At 32.7% G+C, this 18,193-nt stretch overlaps 1 protein-coding gene across 3 annotated transcripts in view; it reads right to left on the bottom strand.

Annotated features, from left to right (window-relative positions):
• Window positions 1–471: 471 nt before the first annotated feature.
• The window catches only part of LOC18433319 (1-aminocyclopropane-1-carboxylate oxidase homolog 6-like), a 34,061-nt gene continuing 16,339 nt past the window's right edge, over window positions 472–18,193 (bottom strand). Inside the window, exon 2 of one of the 3 annotated variants that reach the window (XM_088862877.1) lies at window positions 472–877. In XM_088862877.1, coding sequence (XP_088719003.1) covers window positions 725–877 — 153 coding nt within the window. In that variant the 3' untranslated portion in view covers window positions 472–724. Of the gene's footprint in view, window positions 878–11,966; window positions 12,368–12,645; window positions 12,703–18,193 lie in introns of those variants that run through there. The other 2 variants (XM_088862898.1, XM_088862888.1) reach the window with 2 other exon arrangements.

Below are 18,193 nucleotides of genomic sequence, written 5' to 3'. Positions count from 1 at the left end.
CAACCCAAAAATACACAGGACCTACCAGACCTGGCACATGGGTTAAAATGTGGCCTAAACCCGGCCCAAAACTGGGCTTGGCCCAAAGTTGAATATGAGTAGGCAGACACCACAAATTTCAGTAATATGTCCATGGAGATTTTCTAGATTTATGATGTAAGATATAAAATGAAAACGTTTATATAGAGCTGAAGCTCTAAACAATCAAATTAGAACCCACCTCAAAATTTGCACTAGAATAGGTTGTGTTCATGCCCAAATACCCTCAAAATTGACCTCAAGATGCATGTACATGAGAAGAAAAATGGATTTTGAGTTTTGAAAATAGTGCATCTTGTAACGGATTTTTGTACCGTCAATTTTCAAGATTTTCAAGTTTTCATATATATGTTCGATCTACACTATTTTTTAAGCTTTAAATTTTATAATTACATATGAAAATATATTTTAAAACTATCACAAAAAATTTCAGTATTAAAACCACATTTATCAACACTATTTGAAGGTACGCACTACTTTAATTGTTTAGAGCCTCGGCTCCTCCATACAAACCGCACGTGATATAAAAGCCATGTATCTATTTTATGGCAACTGAGGAAGGAAACAAACAATATTGATTAATTTAGATCTTAAAATGCTCGACCAAAGACTTCCGATCGAGCATCTTGTTGAATAACCTCCCGTAATATTCTATTGTAGTCAACTTGCAATATTTTGGTGGATTTTAGGGTGAGAGCAACTCCTCTATGGGACCGTAAAATGTGGAGTCATCATTCTTTCCGGGCGAGTAGAACATGGCGACTGAGATCTTTGGCTCCTTTAATGGGTTTGCCAGGACACGGTGCTCCACACTTTTGTGCACCTCATTTGAAACAATCTGCATTCATTCATGAAAGTCTAAGGTTAGAGATTGTATTCATAGAGGCTATTAATTATTCTTGTCTCTTAAATTCCAAAAAGGGTGGCTGTAAATGTCACATGTGTGAAAACAAAAAGTACCAATTATGAAAAAAATGAGGGATTAGTTTTTTTAGAATTCAAAAGACATAAGAATTATTTTTTTAAAAGAGTTCAGATAAAAGGAGTTTAAAAAAAAAATTAAGCCCCCAATCGAACTCAAGACCTTATCTACACTATTTTTGAAGTTTTAAACTTTATAAATAAAAATGAAATATATTTTAAGACTATCACAAAGATTTCCAGTATTGAAACCACATATCTCGATAGTATTTGAAGGTAGGCTCTAATTTGATTGTTTTGAGCCTAGGCACTACACAAACCGCACCCATTTATATATATATATATATATATATATATATATATATATATATATATATATAGTTTATATAGAGCCGAGGTTCAAGTAATCAAATTTGAGCCTACCTTCAAATAGTTTCGATAAATGTGGTTTTAATATTGAAAATCTTTGTGATAGCCTTAAAATATATTTTCATATTTATTTATAAAGTTTAAAGCTTCAAAGATAGTTTAGATCGACATATCTATGAAAGCTGTAAATTCAAAGTACGCTATTTCCAAAACTTGCAATCCATTTTTTCTCATGTGCATGCATCTTGATGTTGAGATGATCAATTTGAAGATATATATATATATATATATATATATATATATATATATATATATATATATATATATATATATATATATATATATATATATATATATATATATATAGGTGCGGTTTCTATAAGGTTGCAACCTTAAACAATCCAATTAAGGCGAACCTCCAAATTTTATCATAACATGTGATTTTGATGTAAAAAAATCTTAGGATTATCTGAAAACCTATTTTTGTATCTAATTATAAATTTTTAAACTCTGAAAATGGTTAAAATCAAGTAGATCTATAAATATATGAAAATCTTGAAAATAGACAACTTAGATAATGTGTTGCAAGATGCATTATTTCTGGTACTCAAAATTTTTTTTTTTCATATTCATACATCTTGATGTCAAGATGGTCAATTAGAGAGTTTTTCAACACTAAAACAACCTTTTCCGATGGAGTTTTGAGGTATATATGTGATTCTACATTTTAAGGTTGCATCCTTATATAAACTTTTACCTATATATATATATATATATATATATATATATATATATATATATATATATATATATATATATATATATATATATATATATATATATATATATATATAAAGATACTACAAAACGCCAGCAGGCGAAAATAAACCATGATTTCGCCTACCCTAATCACCATCCAAACTTCATCGTATGGTTACAGTTTTCTGGTAGTGTTTTATTTTTATTTATTTTTTTATTAATCCGAAAGATCTAAAATTTGGAATATGTGTATATCTTAGTGAGGTGTACCTAATAAAATTATGAAAAAAATAATTCGCCTCCAAACTTTTCTTATATTTTTATTTGGTGCGCTTCACTAAGTTGTACACGCGCTCCAAATTTTAAGTAATTTAGATTTGTAGAAAATAAATAAATAATTTTAAGTAATTTGGATTTGAAGAAAAATAAAAATGAAAAATGAAACACTATCAGACAACTGTGACCGTGAGGTGAAGTTTGGATGGTGATGAGAGTAGGTGAAATCACTGTTCATTTCGCCTATAAGCGAAATCACTGTTCATTCAAGCACTATCGGACATCTGTGATCGTCAGATTGGCCTAGATTCAATCTGGGATGTTGGGCTCATATGTTCATATGAGCTAGTGGGCTAATCCATCTTTTCCCTATATGATCGTCAGATTGGCCCAGATTCAATTTGGGGCGTTGGACTCATATGTTCATATGAGCTAGTGGGCTAACCCCAGCTTTTCATAGGGAAAAGCTAGGGTTAGCCCACTAGCTCATATGAACATATGAGTCCAACGCCCCAGATTGAATCTTGGCGAATATGACAATGACGGATGTTCGGTAGTATTTGAATTTTAGGTTTTTTTTTACAAATTCAAATCATTTGAAATTTTAGGCGTGTGTTCATCAAAAATAGATGAATCTTTAAAAAATATCAAAAAAATATTTTACATGAAATAAATTAACTAAAATACCCCTGAAAAGTTTTGGGGGTATTTTGGTCAATTTTTTACAAATAATTTTTTTATATTTTATTAGTTGCGCCTTGAAGAGAAGAATATACACCTAAAATTTCAAGTGATTTGGATTTATAGAAAAAAAATAAAAATTCAAGCACTACCGAACATCCGTGATCGTCAGATCGGTCTAGATTCAATCTGGGCCGTTGGGCTCATATGTTAGTGGGCTAATCCCATCTTTTCCCATATATATATATATATATATATATATATATATATATATATATATATATATATATATATATATATACCATAAATGCCGCAAGATCACCCTATCTAACACTATCTTACCTTATCTTAACTTATCTTAAAAATTGGAAGATTAAACTATGGTAAGCTATTACTTGTTATAATATACTGACATAGTATAAGAATGCTATGATGATAAAAATGGTAGAAATAATGGATATGCCTATAACTATCCAAGAAGTATGAGTATAATTACGAATTTTGATGCTAAATACTATCTTAAATTGCATCTCTGAGAAACATAATAATCACATATATTAATTGAAGAAGTAGAAGTACAAGATTGAAGAAATTACATACTTACGGATTATTACAAATACATAGGCTGGAAAATGACTGCCATTCGTGAGGGCAATAAGAAGGCAGAGTAGACAAATTACAATCACACATATAAGAACATAAAGTAAAGAGTAGCAGAGGTTACCGACTTGAGATGCGGTACTTTTACAGAGTTTTTAGAACAGTACTAAGCTACTGTCATAGAAAGAAAGCAAGAGAGCAAGAGAACGAAGAGAGAGAAGTCTGGGCTGAGCTTCTTGATCTACGGGAATTCCTTGTGAAAGCCTTTCTTGCTTCAAAGAGGAGAGGTTATTTATAGCTGGAGGAAGGGTTGCCTTGGTGATGAAGGTATCGTTCTGATGGCTGTTTGTTTTGAAAGGATAAGGAGGCTTGAGGTGACGCTGTATTGTTAGAGAGATGCAACGTGGGTGGCTGAGAAGGTGTTCCGTAGAAGATGCTGCTGTCGAGGTGCAACGTGGCTGGTTGAGATTAATTCCGTAGAAGATGAGAAGATGCTCCGTAGAAGAAGCTGTTGTCAAGGTGCAACGTGGCTGGTTGAGATTAATTCTGTAGAAGATGCTGCTGTCGAGGGGTCATTCGGGAGACATGAGGGTCCCAGAGGAAAAAGACATGGTGATCGAGGATAGGTGGATTGATGAAGAAGGAATCTTCTATGTGGAGGTGATGGTGACAGTTTCGTACGTGTGAATGATGGATGGTGGTAAGAGAAGACACGTATATAAGGGAATCTGTACTATGCTGTTTTTTGTTGTATTGAGGTCTTATCATGCTTGCTTTATGCTGTAGTGAGGTCTTATCATGCTGCTTTTTGTTGTAGTGAGGTCTTATCATGGTTACTTTAGGAAAAGTGGGCTTGCCTGAAGCGGGCTGCGGGGCTATTGGTCAGGTCACTGGCTAAAGTCTTCTAACAGTGGGTTGCCGGACTGAACCATCTCTTCTGAGGTGGCAGGTGCTGTATTATCAGAGGCAAAGATATTGAGAAGATTTTGTTCTAATTCTTCGAGAGTAGCATTGGGGTGTGCTAGTCTCATTTTCTTCAAGTATGCAGAAAATGTGGGTAGGCTGACTATATTATGTTCTTGTGGGTTAAGTATATTACTAGGAGGAGGTATTGGTTTAAGAGTAAAGGAGGCAGGATCAGTACTGAAGATGTCCCACCATTTAATTTTGATAGTTTTGTCAAGTTTAGGGATGTACTCATAGTTATGTGTATTATTCTCAGAAATGGTATAATCTCATTTGAGTATCCAAGGTATTTGGTAAATGGCCATGAAATAAAAATGAGAGTCATCTAGGTCAGTGCAAGTATTATATTGTGCAAATTTGGTCTAAAAGGCTTGGAAGGAATCTGGTAGGATTTGTGTCTGGGATCCCCATAATAAAAACCAGTGACGAAACCAATTTGGGAATCTTTCATAGATAGGAAGTTTGAATTGTAAGGACCAGGAGTGAGTATTATTTGGATTTTGATATGAGAAAACCTTATGCCAGGCTTCTATATACTCAGCATATTTATAATATTTGTATTGAAATTCTGGATTTACTAGTTTTTTCCCTTGTATGGGGTTACAACCCCAATGCTCATAAGAAAGTAATTTTTTTATCAGAAATTTGGAATAACTACATAATTTAGTGGTTCCTTGATAAAAGTGCACAATAGAAACAGAACTGGTTTCTATGAGAATGGATTCATACCATTCGCGAGTCTTAACTCCATGTGATGGATTTAAGTGGTTTACAAGGTAAAGGGGAGCAAGTTTATTTGGGTCAATTTGCACATAGTTATCAGAAATGGGTATATCTGACAAGAAAGTTGTTTCAATATAAATGGATTTGGTAGTGGTGGAGGTTTGCATATTTGGGTATGTTGCCGGTGAGAATGCCGGATTCGGGGTTTGTATTGGACTTTGAGGAGGAGTTTGTATAAAATATTCAGGTATGTTTGTGAATCTGAGAGGTGACATATGTGTCAGAGTCAACGAGGGATAGCTGAGTACAAGAGGCCCGAGCATATTACAAGGTATTAAGTCCATGGGTTGTTTCCCTCTTGATTTATTTGGAGGATTATTCATATTGATATTTTCATATCCGTATGGAATGGTATCGTTTTCAAGAAGTGGTGGTAATGTACGACCCCCCTGCAAAAATTCACGGGTAAGAAAGTCAGGTAAAGAATTAGCAGAACCGTGAAGATGCTCAATAGAGAAATCAAAAGCAGATAAAATCGCCTGCCAACGGGTAAAGATTTGTTTGGAAACAAGGTTTTGAACATCTTTTTGTAGAATATCTTTTGCGGCTTTACAATCGGTGCGAATAAGAAAGTGTTGGTTAAGAATATCACTTTGAAATTTACAAACTTAATGAATAATTGCAAGTAATTCTTTTTTAACAGTAGAATAGTTTTGTTGTTTAGAATTCCAAGCTTTAGAAGTAAAACGAATTAATTGTTCTTTGGAATCAACGGATTGTTTTAATATACCACCAAGACCTAATTCAGAAGCATCACATTCGATTATTTTAGAAGCTGTAGGATTAGGTAAGGTGAGACATGGTAATTCTATGGCTTTTATTTTAAGTCGTTGTACTGCGACAGTATGGATTTCTGTCCATGGTGGCGGATTCTTTTTTAACCTGTCATATAAGGGTTTAGCATCAACAGCTAGATTATGGTAAAAATCACTTATATAATTAAGGCATCCTAAGAATCGTTGTACTTATGTTTTATCTAAAATTTTATCAGGAAATTTGTCAGCAAATAGAATAAATCTATCAATTGGGATAATTGTTCCTTGATTTATATTATGTCCCAAAAATCGAATTTTTGTTTGGAAAAGGTTTAGCTTTTTAGCAGAGACTACTAATACAACATTTTTAATTGTATGTATGAAAGTATAAAGATGTTTAAAATGTTGGTCTAGAGATTCAGAGAATACTAGAACATCATCAATATAAACTATCATGAATTTATAAAAAGGGTTGAATACATCATTCATTATTTTCTGAAATTCTGATGGCGTATTTTTAAGACCAAAAGGCATGACATTTCATTCATAGTATCCATAGGGGACATTAAATGTTGTTTTATACTTATCTTCTTCCTTTATCTGTATTTGCCAAAAGCCAGATTTTAAATCAAATTTGGAGAAGATGACTGCATGTAATAGTCTATCTAGTAAATCTTTTTTATTTGGAATTGGATATCGAATCCATTGTAAAACCTTATTTAGGGGTTTATAATTGATAACCAATCGTGGAACTCTTCATTCTTGTTCGGCTTTTTTGTTGACATAAAACGCAGAGTAGCTCCAGGGAGATAAACTGGGACGTATGAGTTTCTTCTGAAGTAAATCTTTAATTTCATTATGACATGTTTGTAGTAATTCCGTATTCATTTGAATGGGTCTAGCTTTTGTTGGTATTTTTGTTTCACTAAAATTTGGTTCATATGGTAATCCAACAATATGTTGTTTTCTATTCCAAAAAGTCGTTGGTAAATCATTACATATTTCGGTTTCAATAAGTCTTTTGAGTTGTCGTATTTTTTGTATCATATCATTGTTTTGGATTTTTCACTAACAATCTTGTGTTTGATCTCAAGTTGTAGTGATCCTAAAAAATCTTCTTTTTGTTTGATACTATGTTTGACAGTATTAATTTCTTTGAGTTTTGATTTATCAAGGAATTTAAATTTAATCGGGGTACCATGGATATTTGTTTCAATACCTGTATGGGAAATATTAATTGGATATAACAGAGTAAGGAACGGTACACCAAGGATCACAGCTTGGCTGAGTCCTTTAACCATAATAAATGTAGTAGGAAAACAATGATCTTCATTACAAATTTTAGCATTTAATAATTTATATTTAATAAACAGTCTTACTTCCATCAGCAGTGTTGAGAATTTGAGTAGTTTTATCAAAGTATTTTGTAGGAACTAATCCTTCATTAAGGCAATTCAGATCAGCACCTGAATCAACTAAGGCTAGAGTTTGAAATTCGTATTCATCGCTTATTACGATGGTTACTAAAACAAACCATTTTTGTGTGATTACTTTATTTGATACATTTACTGATTTAGTAGTAGAGGATTCGCCTTGATTTTTGTAGTCATTGGGATGATATGATTTGAACAAGTGATCAAATTTAATGGAATCTGAACCAGTGTCTATTTTTGAAGTTCTATTATGGAGTTCAAGAATTTGAATTCTATTTTTTAATTGAGCTACTTCTAGCTTGACTGTATTTACTTCGGCTTTGAGTTCAGCAATAGTAGGCTCTTTTTGTGCTGCTTCATGCTGATTTACACGCTTCATAATATCAAAAAAGTTATAAGTATCAGGGGATTTTACTAATGGCATATGTTTTGTTTTTGTCTTTGTCAAATTAATAAACTGAGTAATTATTTCTCGTTTTTCATCAAGGTCAGAAATTTTCTCTATTAAATCTAAAATAAGATTATCCTCTTTTGTTAGAGTATGAATATCAGAAGTTGTAATAGGACATTTACATATTTCGTCATCAGTGTCAGAACTATTACTTGTAGTTGACCAATAAAAATCATCATTATGAATTGTTCCTATAAAAGATGTGTCACTACTTGAAGCAGTGTACGTATCTGAACTAGTAGATGAATCATATATTTGAATGATATCATATATTTTATTTCTTATTTGCTCATCTAATGTAATGGCTTCTAATTTTTGTTTGACTTTGCATTGGCTTTTATAATGGCCAACTTTTCCACATTTATAGCAAACAGGTAATTTTTTTACCTTTTTGATGGAATTTCTTAGAAGCAAATCTTTTAGTAAATTTCTTAGATTTCTTATATTTGGCCGGAGAAGACTTATGTGTTTTCTCAGATCGATCAATTCGATGTTTTCTCCTTTTTATGGAATTTATATATTTTATGTGGTTTATTCTTATCAATATGATAGCCAAATTTTTCACAGAAATCACCTAATTCTTTTTTACCACTTTTGTTTTGTTTATCAAGTTGTTTTTTGAGTTTCATATATGTGCATAAGGCTAGGCCTTCGGCACATATTTCAGAGGATAATTCGCCTAACGTATATTGAGAGTAATTGATTGTACCACCATGTTTATTTTTTAGACGTTCTTTGACTTTTTCGGCGAACAGATATGGTAGACCTGCTACGAATTTTTCTTTTCAATGGTCAAGGTGACTATCTTCTCGTATAAGTAAACGAGAGAAAAAAACGTATTTATACCACTTATAATGGGATAATGTGGGACAACGTAAATTCGATAAAAGATCAGCAGTTCGTACTGTGAGTATGGCAGTATTTCCTATGAAATGAAGGGCAATAGTATAAATAAGTGAATTAACAGCATCACTTTCAGTATATAAAACATCTTGATTTTGTTCATTTTTTGTTGTCCATTGGCGAGTATTTGTTAATATTTGTTGTTTTGTTTGATCATTCAGATGGGAATCCCACCATCCTCTTAGCCATCCAGTAAATTCTGAAACGATGGCTTTTGCAATTTCTTGATCATGGCTACCAGCCATTTTACATGCTGAAGCATATATCGTCATATGTTTCATTGTATCTAGTATGCGATGGTCGGAAATTCCATCAATGTTCCATTCTATAATAGTTCGACCAGTGTATGTAGATGTATGACTTGTAAGGTCTTCTTCCAATTGGATATCAACTGGAGTTAGTCTCTTATAGTATGGTCGAGCATTTATCGGTTGCCAATTTTTACTATAATTGACTTGATTTATAGTATCTGGGGAAATATGATGTTCATAAAAAGCTTTTTGTATATTTATTATTGTGTTTCTGATTGGAGGTTCAATATGTTCATTTTCTTGAAACATCATTTCTTTTTGGAGAGTCATATTATCATGCTCTAGGATTTTTGTTTTCCCTCTATCGTTTTTGGGTATAAAGATTTTCTTTTTGGGTTCTTTTAGTTCTAATTTGGATAGTTTGAAAATGAGTCGGAAAATCTATTATGTCTAGTATCACGTAAATATACTAGGATAGAATTGTTAAGTCCTAGGCGACTTAAGGGTTTAACTGCAATTTGTATTAATCCTATGTGAAGATATTTATAATTATTTGCTTTATTGACTTGTAATATTTTATTTGATAATAATTGGAAATCTTCTTGGTTGCTTGTAACAGCTAGAGTATGTTCGACTGTTTTGATAGCATATCCTATTTTTAGATCAAATTTACCTTTTTTATATACATCAGATATTGGAACCTTTGGTATGTTCCAATTTTGAATTTGGGTTTCTATATCATTTATAATAATTTCTTCTTTATTTTTAACTCGTAGAGTACTATTAGTGGAACTACTTACTTTATCTGATAGATTCTTCATAAATTTTTCCATTATTAGGTTACGGTTGAGTGTTATCTGGACAATCCTCTGTGACTACCTCTTATGTCTCTTTTGACCTCAGCGACTCTCCTGGCCTTAACAGTCTTTAGACAGGGTGTCTGAGCATCTTTAACCTCAATGCTCGGACCAACTTCTTTTAATGGATTAATTTAATAAGTTTCTTTAGATAAAATAATGAGTGACACTATTATTACTCTAACAGGGTGTGGGTTTCTATATCTGATGTATATAAAAAAGGTAAATTTGATCTAAAAATAGGATATGCTATCAAAACAGTCGAACGGACTCTAGCTGTTACAAGCAACCAAGAAGATTTCCAATTATTATCAAATAAAATATTACAAGTCCATAAAACAAATAATTATAAATATCTTCACATAGGATTAATACAAATTACAGTTAAACCCTTAACTCGCCTAGGACTTAACAATTCTATCCTAGTATGTTTACGTGATACTAGACATAATAGATTTTTCGACTCATTACTCGGAATGGTTGAATCAAGTTTATGTAGCGGACCTATTTATTTTAATTGTTTTCCTAATTATTCTGTATCACTTATAGATCCAAATATACTAAACGTCTTGTCATTAAACCTAAAAACTCAAGGATTTGATATGCTAATAGGTTCCCAAAATATAGCCATAGTATATCGTCTGTACTACAAAGTAATGAATACTTTATGTCCCAATGCACTTCAAGTGGACATACGAGGACAAACAATATTCTTCCAAACCAATATGAAAAAATCAAATACCATCATTCCAAAGACAATATCTTGGTCAGATATTATCTTACCACAAACATGGTCCATTCATAATGAAAACCAACCATCACAAACATCTATCCAAAACATTCCGGATAAAATTATTGAACATACAGATGGAAATATTGAAATCCAATTCACAAATAATAGATCGTTTCAATCAATGGATGATCCATTTCTAGTATTTTAAGTACTTCTTTCCGGAAACCAGAACCAGTAAGAAAATCTGTTACTACATACAACAGAATTCCTCCAATCATAACTATTCCACCAACACCTATGACACCTATTAGACCACAAATTGATGGACTAATGCGAACATCAGATAATATTATTATTCCTCAATATAAACAAGCTCATGATGAACCTGATGAAGCGGAATTTATTCAAGTCTTACAACTAGAAGAAAACTTAGATAATAAAGTCATAATCAATGATTATTTATCCCAAGAAAACAAACATATCAGAGAATAGTATGTAGATACTTTTGATCCCAAACTCATTTATTTATTCCATAAAAAATTCAACAAATGGAGAAAACAAGGAAACAAAAGTACATGTTTCTTTGATTGGTTAAAAGATATCTTACACCGAAGACAAATTCCTATCCCTGATTTCGAAATAAATACACTTGAAACCCATTATGCCGTATTCAATACTACAGAAGGAAAAACAATCAAAGCCATACATCCTCCTGAACAAAGTCTTAAAATACAAGGAATGTCTGATAAAGCCGCTACAGGTCCAGACAATAACACGGATGAAACAAATCCTTCAACCCAAATAGTAGTATATGAAACATTAGCTACACCTTATAAATTAAATAACCCTAATCTATCTCGCATGGAATTACTCCCAGATATAATTGAACAAAACAATTATACGAATCTCTATCTTCAAACTATTGGAAAACAAACTATTCGAATAGAAAATTTATTACTTCCTTCTATATCATATAAGGAACCAAAGGAATTATTCTTCAAACCTCCTCCTGAATTAAATAAAGAAAAATTCCATATTGAAGATGATAATAAAACACTCATGGATCAATTAATTTCCAAGCTATCCAAATTAGAACTAAAAGAACCCAAAAAGAAAATCTTTATACCCGAAAACGATAGAGGGAAAACAAAAATCCCAGAGCATGATAACATGACTCTCCAAGAAGAAATGATGTTTTAAGAAAATGAAAATATTGAACCTCCAATCAGAAACACAATAACAAATATACAAAACGTTTTTTCTGAACATCATATTTCCCCAGATACTATAAATCGGGCCAATTATAGTAAATATTGGCAACAGATAAATGCTCGACCATACTATAAGAGACCAACTCTAGTTGATATCCAATTAGAAGAAGACCTTACAAGTCATACATCTATATACATTGGTCGAACTATTATAGATTGGAACATTGATGGAATTTTCGACCATCGCATACTAGATACAATGAAACAAATGACGATGTATGCTTCAGCATGTAAAATGGCTGGTAGCCATGATCAGGAAATTTCAAAAGCCATCGTTTCAGAATTTACTGGATGGTTAAGAGGATGGTGGGATTCCCATCTGAATGATCAAACAAAACAACAAATATTAACAAATACTCGTCAATGGACAACAAAAAATAAACAAAATCAAGATGTTTTATATACTGAAAGTGATGCCGTCAATTCACTTATTTATACTATTGCCCTTCATTTCATAGGAAATACTGCCATACTCGCAGCACGAACTGCTGATCTTTTATCGAATTTACGTTGTCCCACATTATCCCATTATAAGTGGTATAAAGACGTTTTTTTGTCTCGTTTACTTAAAAGAGAAGATAGTCATCTTGACCATTGGAAAGAAAATTCGTAGCAGGTCTACCATATCTGTTCGCCGAAAAAGTCAAAGAACGTCTGAAAAATAAACATGGTGGTACAATCAATTACTCTCAATATACGTTAGGCGAATTATCCTCTGAAATATGTGCCGAAGGCCTAGCCTTATGCACATATATGAAACTCAAAAAACAACTTGATAAACAAAACAAAAGTGGTAAAAAAGAATTAGGTGATTTCTGTGAACAATTTAGCTATCATATTGATAAGAATAAACCACATAAAATATATAAATTCCATAAAAAGGAGAAAACATCGAATTGATCGATCTGAGAAAACACATAAGTCTTCTCCGGCCAAATATAAGAAATCTAAGAAATTTACTAAAAGATTTGCTTCTAAGAAATTCCATCAAAAAGGTAAAAAAATTACCTGTTTGCTATAAATGTGGAAAAGTTGGCCATTATAAAAGCCAATGCAAAGTCAAACAAAAATTAGAAGCCATTACATTAGATGAGCAAATCAGAAATAAAATATATAATATCATTCAAATATATGATTCATCTACTAGTTCAGATACGTACACTGCTTCAAGTAGTGACACATCTTTTATAGGAACAATTCATAATGATGATTTTTATTGGTCAACTACAAGTAATAGTTCTGACACTGATGACGAAATATGTAAATGTCCTATTACAACTTCTGATATTCATACTCTAACAAAAGAGGATAATCTTATTTTAGATTTAATAGAGAAAATTTCTGACCCTGATAAAAAACGAGAAATAATTACTCAATTTATTAATTTGACAAAAACAAAAACAAAACATATGCCATTAGTAAAACCCTCTGATACTTATAACTTTTCTGATATTATGAAGCGTGTAAATCAGCATAAAGCAGCACAAAAAGAGCCTACTATTGCTGAACTCAAAGCCGAAGTAAATACAGTCAAGCTAGAAGTAGCTCAATTAAAAACTAGAATTCAAATTCTTGAACTCCATAATAGAACTTCAGAAATAGACACTGATTCAGATTCCATTGAATTTGATCACTTGCTCAAATCATATCATCCCAATGATTACAAAAATCAAGGCGAATAATCTACTACTAAATCAGTAAATGTATTAAATAAAGTAATCATAAGAAAATGGTTTATTTTAGTAACCATCGTAATAAGCGATGAATACGAATTTCAAGCTCTAGCCTTAGTTGATTCAGGTGTTGATCTGAATTGCCTTAATGAAGGATTAGTTCCTACAAAATACTTTGATAAAACTACTCAAATTCTCAACACTGCTGATGGAAGTAGACTGTTTATTAAATATAAATTATCGAATGCTAAAATTTGTAATGAAGGTCATTGTTTTCCTACTACATTTATTATGGTTAAAGGACTCAGCCAAGCTGTGATCCTTGGTGTACCGTTCCTTACTCTGTTATATCCAATTAATATTTCCCATACAGGTATTGAAACAAATATCCATGGTACCCCGATTAAATTTGAATTCCTTGATAAATCAAAACTCAAAGAAAATAATACTGTCAAACATAGTATCAAACAAAAAGAAGATTTTTTAGGATCACTACAACTTGAGATCAAACACAAGATTGTTAGTGAAAAACTCCAAAACAATGATATGATACAAAAAATACAACAACTCAAAAGACTTATTGAAACCGAAATATGTAATGATTTACCAACGGCTTTTTGGAATAGAAAACAACATATTGTTGGATTACCATATGAACCAAATTTTAGTGAAACAAAAATACCAACAAAAGCTAGACCCATTCAAATGAATACGGAATTACTACAAACATGTCATAATGAAATTAAAGATTTACTTCAGAAGAAACTCATACGTCCCAGTTTATCTCCCTGGAGCTGCTCTGCGTTTTATGTCAACAAAAACGCCGAACAAGAACGAGGAGTTCTACGATTGGTTACCAATTATAGACCCCTAAATAAGGTTTTACAATGGATTCGATATCCAATTCCAAATAAAAAAGATTTACTAGATAGACTATTACATGCAGTCATCTTCTCCAAATTTGATTTAAAATCTGGCTTTTGGCAAATACAGATAAAGGAAGAAGATAAGTATAAAACAACATTTAATGTCCCCTTTGGATACTATGAATGAAATGTCATGCCTTTTGGTCTTAAAAATGCGCCATCAGAATTTCAGAAAATAATTAATGATGTATTCAACCCTTTTTATAAATTCATGATAGTTTATATTAGTGATGTTCTAGTATTCTCTGAATCTCTAGACCAACATTTTAAACATCTTTATACTTTCATACATATAGTTAAAAATGCTGGATTAGTAGTCGCTGCTAAAAAGCTAAACCTTTTTCAAACAAAAATTCGATTTTTGGGACATAATATAAATCAAGGAACAATTATCCCAATTAATAGATCTATTCTATTTGCTGACAAATTTCCTGATAAAATTTTAGATAAAACATAAGTACAACGATTCTTAGGATGCCTTAATTATATAAGTGATTTTTACCATAATCTAGCTGTTGATGCTAAACCCTTATATGACAGGTTAAAAAAGAATCCGCCACCATGGACAGAAATTCATACTGTCGCAGTACAACGACTTAAAATAAAAGCCAAAGAATTACTATGTCTCACCTTACCTCATCCTACAGCTTTTAAAATAATCGAATGTGATGCTTTTGAATTAGGGCTTGGTGGTATATTAAAACAATCCGTTGATTTCAAAGAACAGTTAATTCGTTTTACTTCTAAAGCTTGGAATTCTACACAACAAAACTATTCTACTGTTAAAAAAGAATTACTTGCAATTATTCATTGTGTTTGTAAATTTCAAAGTGATATTCTTAACCAATACTTTCTTATTCGCACCGATTGTAAAGCCGTAAAAGATATTCTACAAAAAGATGTTCAAAACCTTGTTTCCAAACAAATCTTTGCCCGTTGGCAGGCGATTTTATCTGATTTTGATTTCTCTATTGAGCATCTTCACGGTTCTGCTAATTCTTTACCTGACTTTCTTACCCGTGAATTTTTGCGGGGGGGGCCGTACATTACCACCACTTCCTGAAAACGATACCATTCCATATGGTTTGCAAATATTTCTTGCTAATAAAAATATCAATATGAATAATCCTCCAAATAAATCTAGAGGGAAACAACCCATGGACTTAGTACCTTGTAATATGCCTAGGCCTCTTATACTCAGCTATCCCTCGTTGACTCTGATACCTAAGTCACCTCTCAAATCCACAAACATACCTGAATATTTTGTACAAACTCCTCCTCAAAGTCCAATACAAACCCCGAGTCCGGCATTCTCACCGGCAACATACCCAAATAAGCATATCCCCACCACTACCAAATACGTTTATATTGAAAAGCTTTCTTGTCTGATATACCCATTTCTGATAACCATGTGCAAATTGACCCAAATAAACTTGCTCCCCTTTACCTTGTAAACCACTTAAATCCATCACATGGAGTTAAGACTCACGAATGGTATGAATCCATTCTCATGGAAACCGGTTATGTTTCTGTTGTGCACTTTTATCAAGGAACCACTAAATTATATGCTTATTCCAAATTTCAGATAAAGAAATTACTTTCTTATGAGGATTGGGGTTGTAATACCATATAAGGGAAAAAACTAGTAAATCTAGAATTCCAATACAAATATTATAAATATGCTGAGTATATAGAAGCCTGGCATAAGGTTTTCTCATATCAAAATCCAAATAATACTCACTCCTGGTACTTGCAATTCAAACTTCCTACCTATGAAAGAATCCCAAATTGGTTTCGTCACTGGTTTTTATTATGGGGATCCCAGACACAAATCCTACCAGATTCCTTCCAAGCCTTTCAGACCAAATTTGCACAATATAATACTTTCACAGACCTAGATGACTCTCATCTTTATTTCTTGGCCATTTACCAAATACCTTTGATACTCAAATGGGATTATACCATTTTTTAGAATAATACGCATAACTATGAGTACATCCCTAAACTTGGCAAAACTATCAAAATTAAATGGTGGGACATCTTCAATACTGATCCTGCCTCCTTTACTCTTAAACGAATACCTCCTCCTAGTAATATACTTAACCCACAAGAACATAATACAGTCAGCCTGCCGACATTTTCTGCACACTTGAAAAAAATGAGACTAGCACACCTCAATGCTACTCTCAAAGAACTAGAACAAAATCTTCTCAATATCTTTGCCCCTAATAATACAGTATTTGCCACCTCAGAAGAGACCGTTCAGTCCGGCAACCCATTGTTAGAAGACTTTAGCCAGCGACCTGACCAATAGCCCGGCAGCCCGCTTCAGGCAAGCCCGCTTTTCTTAAATGCAACCATGATAAGACTTCACTACAGCAAAAAGCAGCATGATAAGACCTCACTACAGCATAAAGCAGGCACGATAAGACCTCACTACAGCAAAAAGCAGCATAGTACAGATTCCCTTGTATACATGTCTTCTCTTTCCACCATCCATTTTTCACACGTACGAAACTATCACCATCACCTCCACATAGAAGATTCTTTCTTCATCAATCCTCCTATCCTCAATCACCATGTCTTTTTCCTCTAGGACCCTCATGCCTCCCGAATGACCCCTTGACAGCAGCATCTTCTACGGAACTAATCTCAACCAACCACGTTGCACCTCGACATCAACATCTTCTACGGAACATCTTCTCAACCAACCACGTTGCATCTCTCTGACAATACAGCGTCACCTCAAGCCTCCTTATCCTTTCAAAACAAACAGCTAATCAGAACGATACCTTCATCACCAAGGCATCCCTTCCTCCAGCTATAAATAAACCCTCCTCCTTGAAGCAAGACAGGCTTTGACAAGGAATTCCCGTAGATCAAGAAGCTCAGTTCAGACTTCTCTCTTGTTCTCTTGCTCTCTTCTTTCTCTTGCTCTCTTGCTTTCTTTCTATGACAGTAGCTTAGTATTGTTCTAAAAACTCTGTAAAAGTACCGCATCTCAAGTCGGTAACATCTGCTACTCTTTACTTTATGTTCATATATGTGTGATTGTAATTTGTCTACTCTGCCTTCTTACTGCCCTCACGAATGGCAATCATTTTCCAGCGTATGTATTTGTAATAATCCGTAAGTGTGTAATTTCTTCAATCTTGTACTTCTACTTCTTCAATTAATATATGTGATTATTATGTTTCTCAAATATGCAATTTAAGATAGTATTTAGCATCAAAATTCGTAATTATACTCATACTTCTTGGATAGTTATCGACATATCCATTATTTCTGCCATCTTTATCATCATAGCATTCTTATACTATGTCAGTATATTACAACAAGTAATAGCTTACCATAGTTTAATCTTCCAATTTTTAAGATAAGTTAAGATAAGGTAAGATAGTTGTTAGATAGTGTTAGATAGATAGTTGTTAGATAGTTGTTAGATAGTGTTAGATAGGGTGATCGTGTTAGATAGATAGTTGTTAGATAGTGTTTGATAGGGTGATCTTGCGGCATTTATGGTATATATATATATATATTAAGGTG

This window comes from Amborella trichopoda, chromosome 1, assembly GCF_054954075.1.
Source record: "Amborella trichopoda isolate Santa Cruz 75 chromosome 1, AtrichopodaSantaCruz75HAP2 v2.0, whole genome shotgun sequence".
Lineage (NCBI taxonomy): Eukaryota > Viridiplantae > Streptophyta > Magnoliopsida > Amborellales > Amborellaceae > Amborella > Amborella trichopoda.
The sequence above is the reverse complement of the archived record's forward strand: the minus strand, read 5'-3'. Positions and strand labels throughout refer to the sequence as shown.